Genomic DNA, 14,102 nt, shown 5'->3' on the forward strand with positions numbered 1-14,102 from the left:
CAGCCAATAGGAACGATCTCTCTCTGAAATAACCTGTGATTGTTCAAAGTCTTTCGTCACTGGCTAGATTTTTTTTAAAGCCTGAAAACAGAGCCATGAGGAGGAGCAGAAGTCTAGTTATCTCTCAGAACACTTGAATTACAATATGCTGAAAGGTTTAAGTTAATTTATTAAAATTGAAGAGGTGTTTGTTTCTTAAAATTGAAGAGGCATTTGTTTATTAAAAATAAGGAGGCATCGTCATCGTCTCCTCCAAATATATTTTTATTTTTGTATTTGTATGTGGCTGGGAAGGGCTCTCAGGCTTTTCACCTTGGGCTCAAGTCCGGGGAATCCATACCGCCACAATGTTAAGATATAACCAAAGTCTGATGAATGTGGTTCTAATTGTTTGATTATTCATGTCCCCAAAATAGGAATGCATGTGTTGTCACATTTTTTTATTCATTCTGGCTCCTTCCATCTGCAATTTGTTTGCTACTTAATAATTTCCAACTTTAAGTGTATATATAGAGGAGCATCACAATAAATCAAAAGATTAAACAGACTACCTGAGTATCGAGAGGTACGCTATAGAAATACTGTAAACCTTGAATATAAATATTCCCAAAGGAGAAAACTAACACTTGTATTATTCTAAGACCTGTCAAAGAAAATAAATAACTTTCAGTGCTACACTACTGTTTTATTAAATTCTGCAGGTGCTATGGGCTCAGGCAGCTGCAACTGTTCACTGAAGTTCACATAATCAAAGTAAAATAAATAATATTGTGAAGTTGCAGGGCCATCTCAAAGGCAGGTTATGTCGAATCTTTCAAAATTAGACACAAAAGCAGAAGACTGAACAGAGTACCGATTCTTTAAGACAGGTTCACAGTGCCATGTCCTATAGGTTGTCCTGGACTTTCTTGGTTGGTCCAAAGAAAGATATTTTTCCCCCACAGATGATATAACAGCCATGAACTCCGTTCTCTCTTTGCATGATCAGAAGAGTTGAGGCACTGTGAAGGCACCTCCCCCAAACTACAGATGTGTTTCACTTCCTCCAGTTCGAAGGTGTGACGTCCAGAAGCTGATTTCAGGTTTCAATCACTGTTCCACTTCTTGGTATCATCTGCGTATCCAAACGGAAGTATGTTTTAACTCGGCACAGAACCATGTTGGGTGTGTTTTTAGAGTTTTCTCATCCAGCCAGTGTCTGTAGCCTGATGCCAGTGTTCGGTATATGGCAGATGAATAGTGGTTAGGAGAGGATTGCAGGAACCCATGTAATCCCACATAGATTGTCCGTGCTGGCTGAGCGCTTCCTCGCAGCTCTCCGTACGTCCTTGTACCTGTCATCACATAGCCTGGAAATAGCCTGAAGGGAGGACACAGACACGTTTTTTTATGAAGGAGTCAAAATTCTACTTTCAGTATCCACAGTATTTTTCTGTGATGCACAATAATAAGAAGAACTCTTTAAAGAAATGTTTTTTTCCCTTTTCCTATTTGTGTAAATGCTTGTGATGAATCGTGATTATCTCTAGATTAGTAAAACAAAATTAAAGCACCACAGAAAGTTAATTCAAGAATTAATTTTTTATTTGCATTTCCACCACATCTGAAAATCTATAAAGATTAGGCAATTTAGTCTGCTAAACCAATTAAAAATGCAGTTTTTTTTATGAAACTTTAACAATAAAACAGCAACACAGAGTCATCATGTGTCATCACGTTGCATATCTGAGATGTTGTGATGGACGTTGCAAACGGAGACTGAAAACACTACAAACACAGAATGCCAGTCTCCAAAATAGCACCGACCTGCTCCATGTTGTATGTATTTATTTCTGCTTTAGATTGTACACTGTCTTTCTTGGTACTACCACTAGGGGTGCCGAAGTAATAGATCTTCAAATTCTACACACAGCCAACGCGTTCTCATCCCAACTCGTCACATACTGACGCTTTGTCAGACCCCTCGGCGTCACTCTTTTCGGTCGGAGTAAACACGTGCTTAATGTTATGAAGTAAAAAAAAACACTTGCTTAGGTTCAGGCAATAAAACCACTAAAAAACGACATGGTTGGGCTTGAAACTGCTGTTTGTACAGTGAAAATGACACTGAACGTTGTGAACAGGGGACATGAACTAACAGCTGATTGTAACGTGACGCACGGGACACGAACAGCGGTCTCCGGGATGAAAGTCTTGTGTTTGTTGGACCCATCCACCTCCTCTTCCACCCATCCAGTGTGTCTTTTCACTCTTAAAGCTACGTCACCACACTCCCGGCACACTTTCCCTGAGCTTTAATATTGACGCAGATGGGTTTACATTGTAGATAACGGAAAACTCAATGCGTCCGTATTAACGCCAATGGCCGTGACAAAGCCTCGGTATTTGACGCCCTGGGAATGAGAACATAGCGGCTTTAAATTGTTGTGGATGTGATTGAATAAGAGGGAAGAAAAGAAAGGAAAGGAAACTAAACATATAGAGAGAAAAGACTGGACAGGAGCGCCTCACCTCTAGTTTCAGGGCCTTGTCTCTGCTGAGCGGCTCCAGGGGGAAGCTGAGGTTGTTGGACTCTGAGAGCGATCGCAGGTCAAAGTAATACTTGGCGTAGACGCTGGACGGCACGTTGATGTTGAACTGCAGCAGCTCCAGGAACTGCCGCTCCAACTCATTCCTGTTAGAGACGAATAAGTTCCAGGTTCATTCATGAAATCCATACGCACAATATGTCAAATATATACAGAATATCAAGACGAGTCCACGCCTTTTATCCAGCTTCTTTTTCTCCCCCTGATGATGTGTGTTAATGAGGGTTTTAAGTTATACCTTCCAAAAACTAATGAACAACGAAGAGACGAACGACACTATCGGTGCTCACATGTCAGTTTTAAGAGAACTAAACTAAACTTCTTTATTTTCAGTCCCATCTTGAATCACATTCATGCAGCAGCACATGTCTGGGAGTTTACCAGAGCAAGAGCTGCTGTTGAGGGTCAACAATAACTGAGTGTTTTTCATTTCCTTCACACATTGCTTTAACATGTCCATGGATTAATACCAGTGACTTTCTTTGTCAAAATCCAGTGTTTTTAGTCTTCTGTCCCTGCGATGATGAAATCTTACATGTAAGGACAAATCTGCCAGATAACCATTTTGAGGGATTCATCTTCCATTTCTGAGCTCACCCCAAACCTAATCCTAATATGAATGACACCTAAACATAAAACCAATCCCCATTTCTTAAAATAAACTCACATGTCTTCCACAGTGATATCCTTGAGGATCTGGCAGTAGTCTACGTTCCAGACAGCCTGGTCGTCCCAGACTTTGGAGGCCAGCAGGATGGCACCCAGAACGATCCTCTTCCAGTTACCTGGGCAGATGTCGATCTCTGCATAGGTCAGGAGCCTCTCCAGGTAGACCTGCACCACGAAGCGGATAAAGGAGACATCACTGTAAACTGGGCATGAAAGTGAGGCAGTAGGCAGTGATTTAAAAAAAGCTATGAAAAACACAATTGTTCCAGTAAGTCTGGAACATTTGCCACATCATGACCTAACAAGTTCTCAAAATGGTGGATGATACAATCTGTCCACCCGATTCGACTGTTATCAGGCCATTAAATAGTCGTTATCAGTCGCTACAAGCCCCATAGATATGGGTCAGTAGAGGCCTACTACGTCTACTACATTGTAAAAGTGAAAGGGAAACTTAAAAGCAACATGTTCTAGCATGTTGTAAAACTGAATGAAATGTCATATTTTGAACACAAACAAAAAGGCTTCTTTAGGTTTAGGCAACAAAACTACAACTTCTTTATGTTTAGGTAACAAAACTACAACTTCTTTAGGTTTAGGGAACAAACTACAACTTCTTTAGGTTTAGGCAACAAACTACAACTTCTTTAGGTTTAGGCAACAAAACTACAACATCTTTAGGTTTAGGCAACAAAACTACAACGTCTTTAGGTTTAGGCAACAAACTACAATTTTTTTAGTTTTAGGCCAAAAAACTACAACTTCTTTAGGTTTAGGCCACAAAACTACAACTTCTTTAGGTTTAGGCAACAAACTACACATTTTTTAGTTTTAGGCCAAAAAACTACAACTTCTTTAGGTTTAGGCAACAAAACTACAACTTCTTTATGTTTAGGTAACAAAACTACAACTTCTTTAGGTTTAGGGAACAAACTACAACTTCTTTAGGTTTAGGCAACAAACTACAACTTCTTTAGGTTTAGGCAACAAAACTACAACGTCTTTAGGTTTAGGCAACAAAACTACAACGTCTTTAGGTTTAGGCAACAAACTACAAATTTTTTAGTTTTAGGCCAAAAAACTACAACTTCTTTAGGTTTAGGCCACAAAACTACAACTTCTTTAGGTTTAGGCAACAAACTACACATTTTTTAGTTTTAGGCCAAAAAACTACAACTTCTTTAGGTTTAGGCAACAAAACTACAACTTCTTTATGTTTAGGTAACAAAACTACAACTTCTTTAGGTTTAGGGAACAAACTACAACTTCTTTAGGTTAAGGCAACAAACTACAACTTCTTTAGGTTTAGGCAACAAAACTACAACGTCTTTAGGTTTAGGCAACAAAACTACAACTTCTTTAGGTTTAGGCAACAAACTACACATTTTTTAGTTTTAGGCCAAAAAACTACAACTTCTTTAGGTTTAGGCCACAAAACTACAACTTCTTTAGGTTTAGGGAACAAACTACAACTTCTTTAGGTTTAGGCAACAAACTACAACTTCTTTAAGTTTAGGCAACAAACTACAAATTTTTTAGTTTTAGGCCAAAAAACTACAACTTCTTTAGGTTTAGGCCACAAAACTACAACTTCTTTAGGTTTAGGCAAAAAAAAACAACTTAAGTTTTGGGTTAAAATAACTACAAACTCAAATACAGCTACACATTGTTGGTTTCACACAGCACGTGAACTACAGTCTGCTGGGTGAAAATCCTGTGTATTGTGTCCCATTATCGTCCCCAACCTCCATCCCTTGTGGAGTTTCACACTGTCTTTATTACAGCGCCTGACCTCCCCTTCTGCTCCTGTCATAATTACTAAGGTCGCTAGAGGTCGTTGTTGTGTTCTTTTATACCTTCTTTCTTACCATGTGAATAGATGATAAAACCTACTAGTGGGTGTAGTAGGCCCCTATTGACCCACATCTAGGGGTCTTATAGCGACTGATTACGCCTAATTATTAGCCTGACAACAGTCTAATCAGCTGATCTGTCGGACTCATTTATGTCCATACTCCACTCGATGGTGTCAGGAGGTTCACACCCACTCTCTCCTGTATGACATCCTGCATTTATCACTGGTCTCCGAGACCCAACGACGCACTCAGACGACATGATATTTTGGGTTCACCGATTTACACACATCCTTGGCTTGTCTCAACACATCAGGCTGATATTCCCCCTGGGGCCTAAACAGAAAGTGTGTGTGATGATGCGAGCGTGAGGGCACAGTTTAAGGCAGGTCGCACCTCACTGTCATGGGATCGTCATCTTTCTGAAAAAACTTAGCAATGCATTTTCTTGTTTGTTAGTTTGTTTTTTTCCCCAAGAGACAAGCCACCCAGGATGCACATTTGGGTATGGGTGTTTTATGGTATGATCCATTAAATGACTAGAGGAGGATGTTAAAAGAAGGTTACCAGTGTGACGATGGCACACTCAGCAGTGAGCTGAGCAGCACTGAACAACGTCCTGACAAACCGGTAGATCTGCTTCTGCTCTGGGTCATGGTTGTCGTAGTCCAGCGGCACCTCTGATTTCTGGAAGAAGAGATGGAAGAAAGAGGTGAAGAGAGGAGGGGAAGATATAGGCGTAAATGAGGAAGAAAGGGTTCAGGAAAGGAGGAGATTTAAAAAAAAACAATGACCCAATACTAACAAGTTAAAAGGAGGCAAATTTAACAAGATGTGCAAAATAATACAGACATTTTTGCAAAATGTGTTATATCATAACTGATGGTGTCTTACTGAAAGAGGATGAAGCTTCTCATCAAATATGTCTAGCAGCATTGCTCCTTCTGTGTCCCTGGCATGAGAACAAACTGTTACATGGTGGATTTCATCCATAAGACTTGGGTCACTGTAGCAACAAGTTATTGATACTGTAGATGGGATGTGAAAATATTCTTTATAGGTTGAACTAGTACACCAATAGGGCCCCAATTTATGTGTTGGTTCAATGTATTCTCATACAGAGGTTCATAAGATATCTTGTGAAAAATGTATTCCTCCTTTTCTGTTCGTTTTCTTATGAATGACGTCAAATAACCTACTTTTTTGATAAGATAACAATTTTTGGTACATATATTGTTCCTCTACTATAGATGATTAAACGAGTGCTTTTTATTGTTTTTTTATCAACAACATGAATTCATATTTATTCAATAGTAACCTGATTTTATAGATTCTTACTTATAGGATAATACATTTTACCTTTTAAAATGATGAAATATACACAGATTTAGATTTTTCAATATTTATTTGTTTGAGTATGATACCATGTTCCAATCTTGTGTTTGGGTTTTTGGTAGTGTAACCAAGACTATATAATCACATGCTACGCCATAATGAACTCATTTTTCTTTTTCCTGACATGTACTGCTACTTTACTTGACACATCTATCATTTTACAGTTAATAAAGTTTACTCACAATCTGCTTCTGCATTTATGTTTTGGGATTTACAGAGACTACTGTTGAAAATGACTGAGAAGCCCCACCTGTTTTTTATATGGTAGTAAATCGCCAGTGATACACTGTAAAGAGAAAACAATAATACATGTGTTAATATGTTTAAAGATGTGTAGATAACAAATAATATATCTTCCTATGAGATAGACAGTTTCTAACATATTTATTACCATTTGATGGTGTATTTGAGATTGGGCTGGCTGACTGTGTTGTCGTCTAAGAAGATGGTGGAGCAGGAGCTGTATTTCCTCCTCGACGTCCCATGCTGCAAACAAACACAGTGAGTGTTATTAGAGTGTACATGTTTTCTTCTGACCCACATAAAGTATGCCAGTGTGTCGTGCATGGGGGGGATGAGCATCAACAACATGCAACCTAAGAATGTAACAGACTGCTTGTATTTTCAGCTTCCCCTTAATACAGCATTTAGACCTTTCAAAATAACACAAAGACCAGCTGAGTTTGAAAGAATCAGTCGTGCACTTACATTATTGATGAAGAGGCTTTTTCGTTTATCTCGCACTAAAGACAGAAAGACAGACAAGTTTATCAATAAATTCCATTTCTTCTGCACCGACAGCGGCAAAAACCCCAATCACAAAACCCAGCAGTTATCAACCAGTAACACACACACTGTTATCCCAAGAAGCAAAACACGGCAAGGAGTTAGCACATTGCACTATGTTAATTGTAACACGGAACTAAAGCTGTAAGTGTTGAGAGGTCACAGTTAGAGAATGAGTTGGAAAGCAGAAAGACAGAGTGCTGTTATCACCACTAGAGGGAGACAGAGTCACACTCAGGACTATACTCACCAGTCCTGCAGGGCACCTCTGAAAAGAGAGGAACCAAAAACCTTATTCCGTTTGCAGCACAGTCACTGATTCTGTGACAACAGCAGGATTCTTTTCAAATATGCTGTGCTTCAGCAGCAGTTCTCAACCTCTGCTAATATCATACATGTTATAAACTAACATTTTAGGGAGAGGTACACAATTCAGAAAGCACTGGCAGTGTCACCACCACTCTGATAGTGGAGGTCAGGGCCCCTCAAGGGGTCACAAGTATACTGTAGACTGAAGTGGACGTAGTCACCGTGACGTCACCCATTGGTTTGTGGACTAGAGTGGCCTTGAGTTCGGCATCTTGGTTTTTTGCAACCAGAAGTGACATGAGAGGGTGGAGCTAAGTACAACCGAACGGGTGAAGGTGGAAGGCGATTCTCAGTTTTTTGCGAAGTTTGCCAAGCGACACAGTACGCATGAGTCTCACAAGAAGCATGCGGCTCAAAAAGAGATGTACCGATCTGTGGATGCATCCGGACAAAGCATAGAGATGTTACGAGGTAAGGGGCAGAATAGAAATGTTTATTATTTAAGTTAGATAGACATTATATCAACATTGTAGACCTCTCAGCCTTGGTAACGTGTCCCACATTGTCCCACACAGACATACTCTGTGTCCCACATTTGGTTTGTTGGGATCTGGTCACCCTATGGCAACCTGTCAATCACAATGTAGCCCCGCCCTAAAGCATCTCCTGCTTTATGGTCTATCTGACTCTAAATAGGACCATCATTTACTAAATGAACATCATGCTGTATTGAAGAATACTTGAAACTAGAGATTGAGACCATAAACTCATGTTTACAATGTTTACTGAGGTAATAAATCAAGTGAGAAGTAGGCTCATTTTCTCATAGACTTCTATACAATCAGACTTCTTTTAGCAACCAGAGGAGTCGCCCCCTGCTGGCTGTTAGAAAGAATGCAAGTTTAAGGCACTTCAGCATTGGCTTCACTTCTCAGACCCGGATTTGCCGCCTGGGTGCACGATACGAGGGGTCGAGAGAGGAAAGAAGAAGACAAAAACATCTCCGCTACACAAAATTAGGTTTATTTTTTCTGATTTTTCTCACACGTTTTGGCTTCTCCCTTGTAAAATACTGGAGAGCTTTGCCTCTTTGGGACTCAATAATCTGAGAAGGGAACATCAGTCTTTGGTTGATCTGCTCACAGAAGTTGCTTGGCTAAAAAAGGTCACGAGCCATAAAGGATGAAAACCCAGTTAACTGAAGGTTAAGACTGGTGTTATATCATATTTGTATCAATAAAAAAAAACATGAAATCTTTATTTACTCATATTTACGTGTTTTTTTAACCAAAATGCCACAAAGACACATCAGGCTGTGACTACACAGACAACATTTGCTAGTAGGATTAATTTCCTGCTGGTTTTGTCTCTTCAGGGGATTTGATGATAAAAATAAAAAGGCTAGAGTAACGTCAGCTTTATCCTTTAAAGCCACGAGGAAGAGGGAGGGTGGATCACCAACATGTGACTCTTTTTCCCCAAAGACGAGACTAAGTATTGCAAATGATAAGAAACAATATTCATTTCTTTTCATCTGATAGAAAATGTAATGCTCATTCATTTATCCCTCACAAGTCAGACATCATTTATTCTTTATTTTTCTTTGTCCAAATATTCATCACATGGCACAATTCTCTGAATGAAGAAAGATTTAACATCAAATATGATGCAATACAGAATCCAATATCTGTGTGATACTAAGGATTAAATTTAACAGGAGAAAACATTTATCAGATGCAGTCTTCATCTCCTTCAACATCACACAGCTTTTATTGTGTCGCTGTTTGTTCCCCAGGCCTCTAAGAAAAACGACGATCTCATGCTGTGGTGTTTATGGCTCTAAAAAACATGTTAATATTTCCTCTGTCCCGGTGTGACCGAACCCCCTCCGCAGGATGCTGAAGCTCTCAGTCAGATGCCTCCGGGCAACGGCATAAATTAGCACACATCGGCTAGCCACAAAGAAACTACTCTGGGATCAGAGCTCCTATATGTACCGTATTGCTCCATGGAAAATCTTTTTTTTTTTTTCCCAGAGCCTCATTATCTTGATTATATGTCACGATCATGTTAAGGGTGATACATGTATGTCATGTCGGGAAGGAGGTTAAATAACGCTCCAAACTGTCATGGCCATTTTCAAAAGGGGTCCCCTTGACCTCTGACTTCAAGACATGTGACTGAAAATGGGTTCTATGGGTACCCACGAGTCTCCCCTTTACAGACATGCCCACTTTATGATAATCACGTGTTTTTTTGAATGCAGTATAAATGTGTTATTTTCGCCTATAGTCTAAAAATGGTGTATTTGAATATTTCTGCATACTGGGGTCCCTAAACAGTGTTAAGTTACATAAATTGGGTATCACTGTAAAGCTGAGACTCTTGTGGATCCAATGAGCCCAACTGTATTCATGTGTGATGATGTTAGTCCCCATAGGAGACATTTAATTTAGTGAGACCACTTTTTTTCTTGACCTTACTGTATAAAATGACCTTTGGTGACCTCTAGGATGATCACAGCCTAGAACTAGCCACAAACTAGAGACCTAGAGCATTCAGAGGATGGATGGATCAGACTAGAGACCTAGAGCATTCAGAGGATGGATGGATCAAACTAGAGACCTAGAGCATTCAGAGGATGGATGGATCAGACTAGAGACCTAGAGCATTCAGAGGATGGATGGATCAAACTAGAGACCTAGAGCATTCAGAGGATGGATGGATCAGACTATAGACCTAGAGCATTCAGAGGATGGATGGCTTTCCTAGCTAGATTGACAATAAGGGGGTTTCTGAGCAGTTTACACAACAGAAGTGCTCGCCATCCAATCGCCGAAAAATGTAATTCTTTCAGAAATCTCCAAAATGTCAAAAGTTTTTTATCCCAAATCACAGCATGGCTTTTTCTATGGTGTTCCTCAAGGTCTTGGTGTCTTAATGTGGTAGTTTGGAGGGATTATTGATCATTTTTATCAATTCTCAAATGATAAAAAATGGTTAAATTTAGCACCAAATCCGTGTAGCAAATGGTATCAACCTCAAAAAACTGCTGCAGCAACTTATGAGACATAAGAGAGCATGGGGACGGACATCTATCATAATGTTATAAGCCCTTATACATTTTCACAATTTATTTTAATTAATTAATGAATGATTTCATGTTGACACACAGTGCTGAGCTGCATCTCAAATTAATCTTCAGGTTCCCAGCTTTCAGATGATGTACACCACTTCTATGTGACATCTACTGTTAACCTGCTATCTCCCCCTAAAGACCCCCTGCCCCCCCTAAAAATTGTCTATTGTGGGTCTCAGAGGGTTAAAAGGACAATTTGAAAACGGATAAATCAGTCAAATCCTATTAAACGGAGCTACTCACCATCATTCTGGGATTTGCTGAGGAATATGGTGCTGGCCCGCGGATGGTCTGATGGATTGAACTCCATATTCAACTCTGTCAAAACACAAGGCATACAGTATGTGTCACTTTGTGAGATGGAAACAATGTTCAGAGACATTCTACTGCAGTCATCTTTCATGTTCCTTCAATCCAAGTACAGAGACACAAGTTGTTTTCTGTATTATTGTAAATTGTTTTACTGCCTCATCATCATAACAAACGACCATGCTAAGTCTGGAGAGGGTTGATAAGATTCTCGGTCAATACTACTGACTCAACAATTTCATCTTCATGAAACATACACTCCGTCATAACATTTGGTACAGATAACCAATGTCCCCAGAACACGAATAACTTACTTTGATTTCAAGTTCAAGTTATTCATTGCCATATGCACAACAATTACCAAGAAGCAGTCGTTGGCGATTAAATTATTGGATCTCAGACTCCCTCTAACAATGCTCAAATAATATGTATAAAACTTTTTTTTTTTTTTTTTTTAAAGATGTAAAAATGAGAGTCTAAGACATATAATAGTGTGGAAATTAAAATATAGGGATACAATATTAAATATTAAATAAAAAATGTATTTAATTTATAATTTTACCAAATACCTGTAAAATTAATGACATTCCCATCAGCCTCAGCTTTGTGTTTAGTGCTAATTAGCAACTGTTAGCATGCTAACATGCTAAACTAAAATGGTGAAATACCTGTTAAAAATCAGTCAATCTCACAGAGCTGCTACTCATCTTCAAATAAAATAAATAAAATAAAACAAGAATGCTAATTAAGAAAGCTAATTAAAAAAAAGGCTCTTAAAATGTCTTTGCAATCACGAGGTTTCTCTGTAAGGACTATTGTTCCATGTGTTTTGCTGCATCCTTATTTTCTGTTCCGCTGTGTTCGCAAACACATCCAGGCATGATTCATGTCCCCATCCTAAACTAATCTGCGCTGCATCGTGGCCTGAGGGCATGAGCCACAGACGCGTCTTTCTGCACGACTGGAGCACTCACAATATGAGCCATCATCGTGCATGCCAGAATGCTTTGTTGCCTTGTAGATAACAGTTGCTACTTTGATAAGACAGACATGATACGAACTGAAGAGGCTACTTTCTCTCCTCGTTTTCACGGCCAGCACTCCTGTAAAACACAACATGTTGCAGTGTTCCAGAAATCAATGTGCTCTGATCTTTCCACTGAAATCTAGCCTCAGTATTTTGTACTCATAGCCTGAACTTTGCATTTCAAAAATTGAAATTCAGCAGTGATATCCATCAAGTGAGATACTTTCAAAGCGGTTACTTTTGGTGAAATCATCATTAAAAAATGCCCGGCATGCAGGCTGCTCTGCCAAATGCTCCGACTCCTACTGATATGACTGTAACAGACCCAGATTAAGATCCAGGCTATTTGATCACAATGCAGACGTTGGGAGAGCGGCGCGACCGATCATCTGTCTCGGTGACGGCAGCTGCTGTGGGACGACTGGCTGCGGGGGAATTAAAATAATACCACTGCTGTTAGCTAACAGAAGTGTGCTAACAAACAGGCTTCTCTTTCTGAACCACCAGACCACCCTGCAGGCTGTATTCAGCTCAGTCTTGCCATGGCTCTGCATAGCAGAAACATGATTCATGACCTTTAGGGCTCACAACACTCAATTTAGTCATTATAATGTTTCCAAAACTGCTTGGTTTCTATCTAATTAACAAAAAAAGTCTTTTAACTTCCAGAGTAGTCTTGTTTTTTAAAGATTAAACAGTTGTGACTGACAGCAGAAACATGTTTTATAACTGGAAATATTAAAGCTAGGGTTGGTAATCTTCGTCAAAAACATTTGTTGAAATTCTCATTACATCCCCGTAATTCTCATTAAATCCAATGCTCTGACAAAAAAAAAGAAAAAATATCTGGTATCTGTGTCTTCCACAAGCTGCTAGCTTGACAGCTGTGAGTACTAACAATAGCTGTGTATTTTACGTTCATAATGATAATTTTGGGGGAGTGGCTTTGGAGGGAGGCCTGAAGGGACAGACTGTCAGCGTTGTTGACTTGGCGACTTTCTCTTTATATTTAAGGACTTTTGGAGCTTGTGCTGCTAGCTGCTTTCTTTGGAAAAGAGTTGTCAACACTTGGCAACATTTTTCGTTTGGATCATTTTTAAAATCTAGGGTACCTCTTGCTAGTTTGTCAAGATTACCAACCCTAGCTTTAAAGGTGCACTGCATAGGATCTGGCGACATCTAGGGGTGAGGTTGCAGATTGCAACCAACTGAGACTTCTCCCGTCTACCAAGCATGTAGGAGAACTACGATGTCCAACGCAAAAACGCGAATGTCCCTATCTAGAGCCAGCGTTTGTCTGTTCTGGGCTACTGTAGAAACATGGCGACCGACTCTGTGAAGACACACGCTCCCTATTGTTCAATGAAAACAGAACAGTTTGTATTATCAGGTGATTATACACTAAAAAGAACATATTTCTATTATTATATTCCATTTCTGTCAATAGATCCCCCTAAATGCTTCACACTGTTCCTTTAATCTAGTACTGTGCGTACATGGCACAGTATAGTGATAAATAAATAATGATGGACGTAACAGGTGTTTACATAATTTGAATTTTAAAAAAAAGGATTTGTTAAGAATAACTAGAATAATATCTCATATTAATGTATCTTTAATATGTGTCAATGTGCTTGTATGTGGATAGGAGCTGTATAGAGACAAATATATACATAGAATGTAAATATGTGTGTACTCTTGTTCAATATTAGGATGTGGTCCTATAAGACAACTCTGAAGACCCCTGTAGCCACTTCACAAACCTGCTGCTGTCACAGAGTGTTACAGAAGGATTATCTGAAACTTAAAAGTCCCATATTGTAAAAAGTTAGGTTTTCAGGTCTTTTATTTTATAAAGTAGGTATAAGTACTTTATAAATACTGTGAAACTATCAAAACGCTCACTATACAGAGAAATACACACAGCCCGTATTCAGAAATTGTGCGTTTGAAACAAGCTGTCAGGATTTCTGTCCATTTGTGATGTCACAAATCTACAATATTTAGACCATTACCCGGTTTTAAAC

The 14,102-nt window shown here is 39.2% G+C and overlaps 1 protein-coding gene across 2 annotated transcripts in view; it reads right to left on the minus strand.

The window, feature by feature from the left end:
- Nucleotides 1–274: 274 nt before the first annotated feature.
- LOC141777763 (cyclin-Y-like) overlaps nt 275–14,102 on the minus strand; it is a 31,772-nt gene continuing 17,944 nt past the window's right edge. Inside the window, exons 2-11 of one of the 2 annotated variants that reach the window (XM_074652308.1) lie at nt 10,983–11,057; nt 7,542–7,559; nt 7,214–7,248; nt 6,897–6,991; nt 6,756–6,791; nt 6,005–6,062; nt 5,678–5,797; nt 3,256–3,422; nt 2,512–2,674; nt 275–1,360 (exon numbers count right to left, since the gene is read on the minus strand). In XM_074652308.1, the coding sequence (XP_074508409.1) occupies nt 1,244–1,360; nt 2,512–2,674; nt 3,256–3,422; nt 5,678–5,797; nt 6,005–6,062; nt 6,756–6,791; nt 6,897–6,991; nt 7,214–7,248; nt 7,542–7,559; nt 10,983–11,057 (884 nt within the window). In that variant the 3' untranslated portion in view covers nt 275–1,243. The remainder of the gene's footprint in view (nt 1,361–2,511; nt 2,675–3,255; nt 3,423–5,677; nt 5,798–6,004; nt 6,063–6,755; nt 6,792–6,896; nt 6,992–7,213; nt 7,249–7,541; nt 7,560–10,982; nt 11,058–14,102) is intronic. The other variant, XM_074652309.1, reaches the window with a different exon arrangement.

The sequence above is a fragment of the Sebastes fasciatus genome, chromosome 11, assembly GCF_043250625.1.
Source record: "Sebastes fasciatus isolate fSebFas1 chromosome 11, fSebFas1.pri, whole genome shotgun sequence".
Classification (NCBI taxonomy): Eukaryota; Metazoa; Chordata; class Actinopteri; order Perciformes; family Sebastidae; genus Sebastes; species Sebastes fasciatus.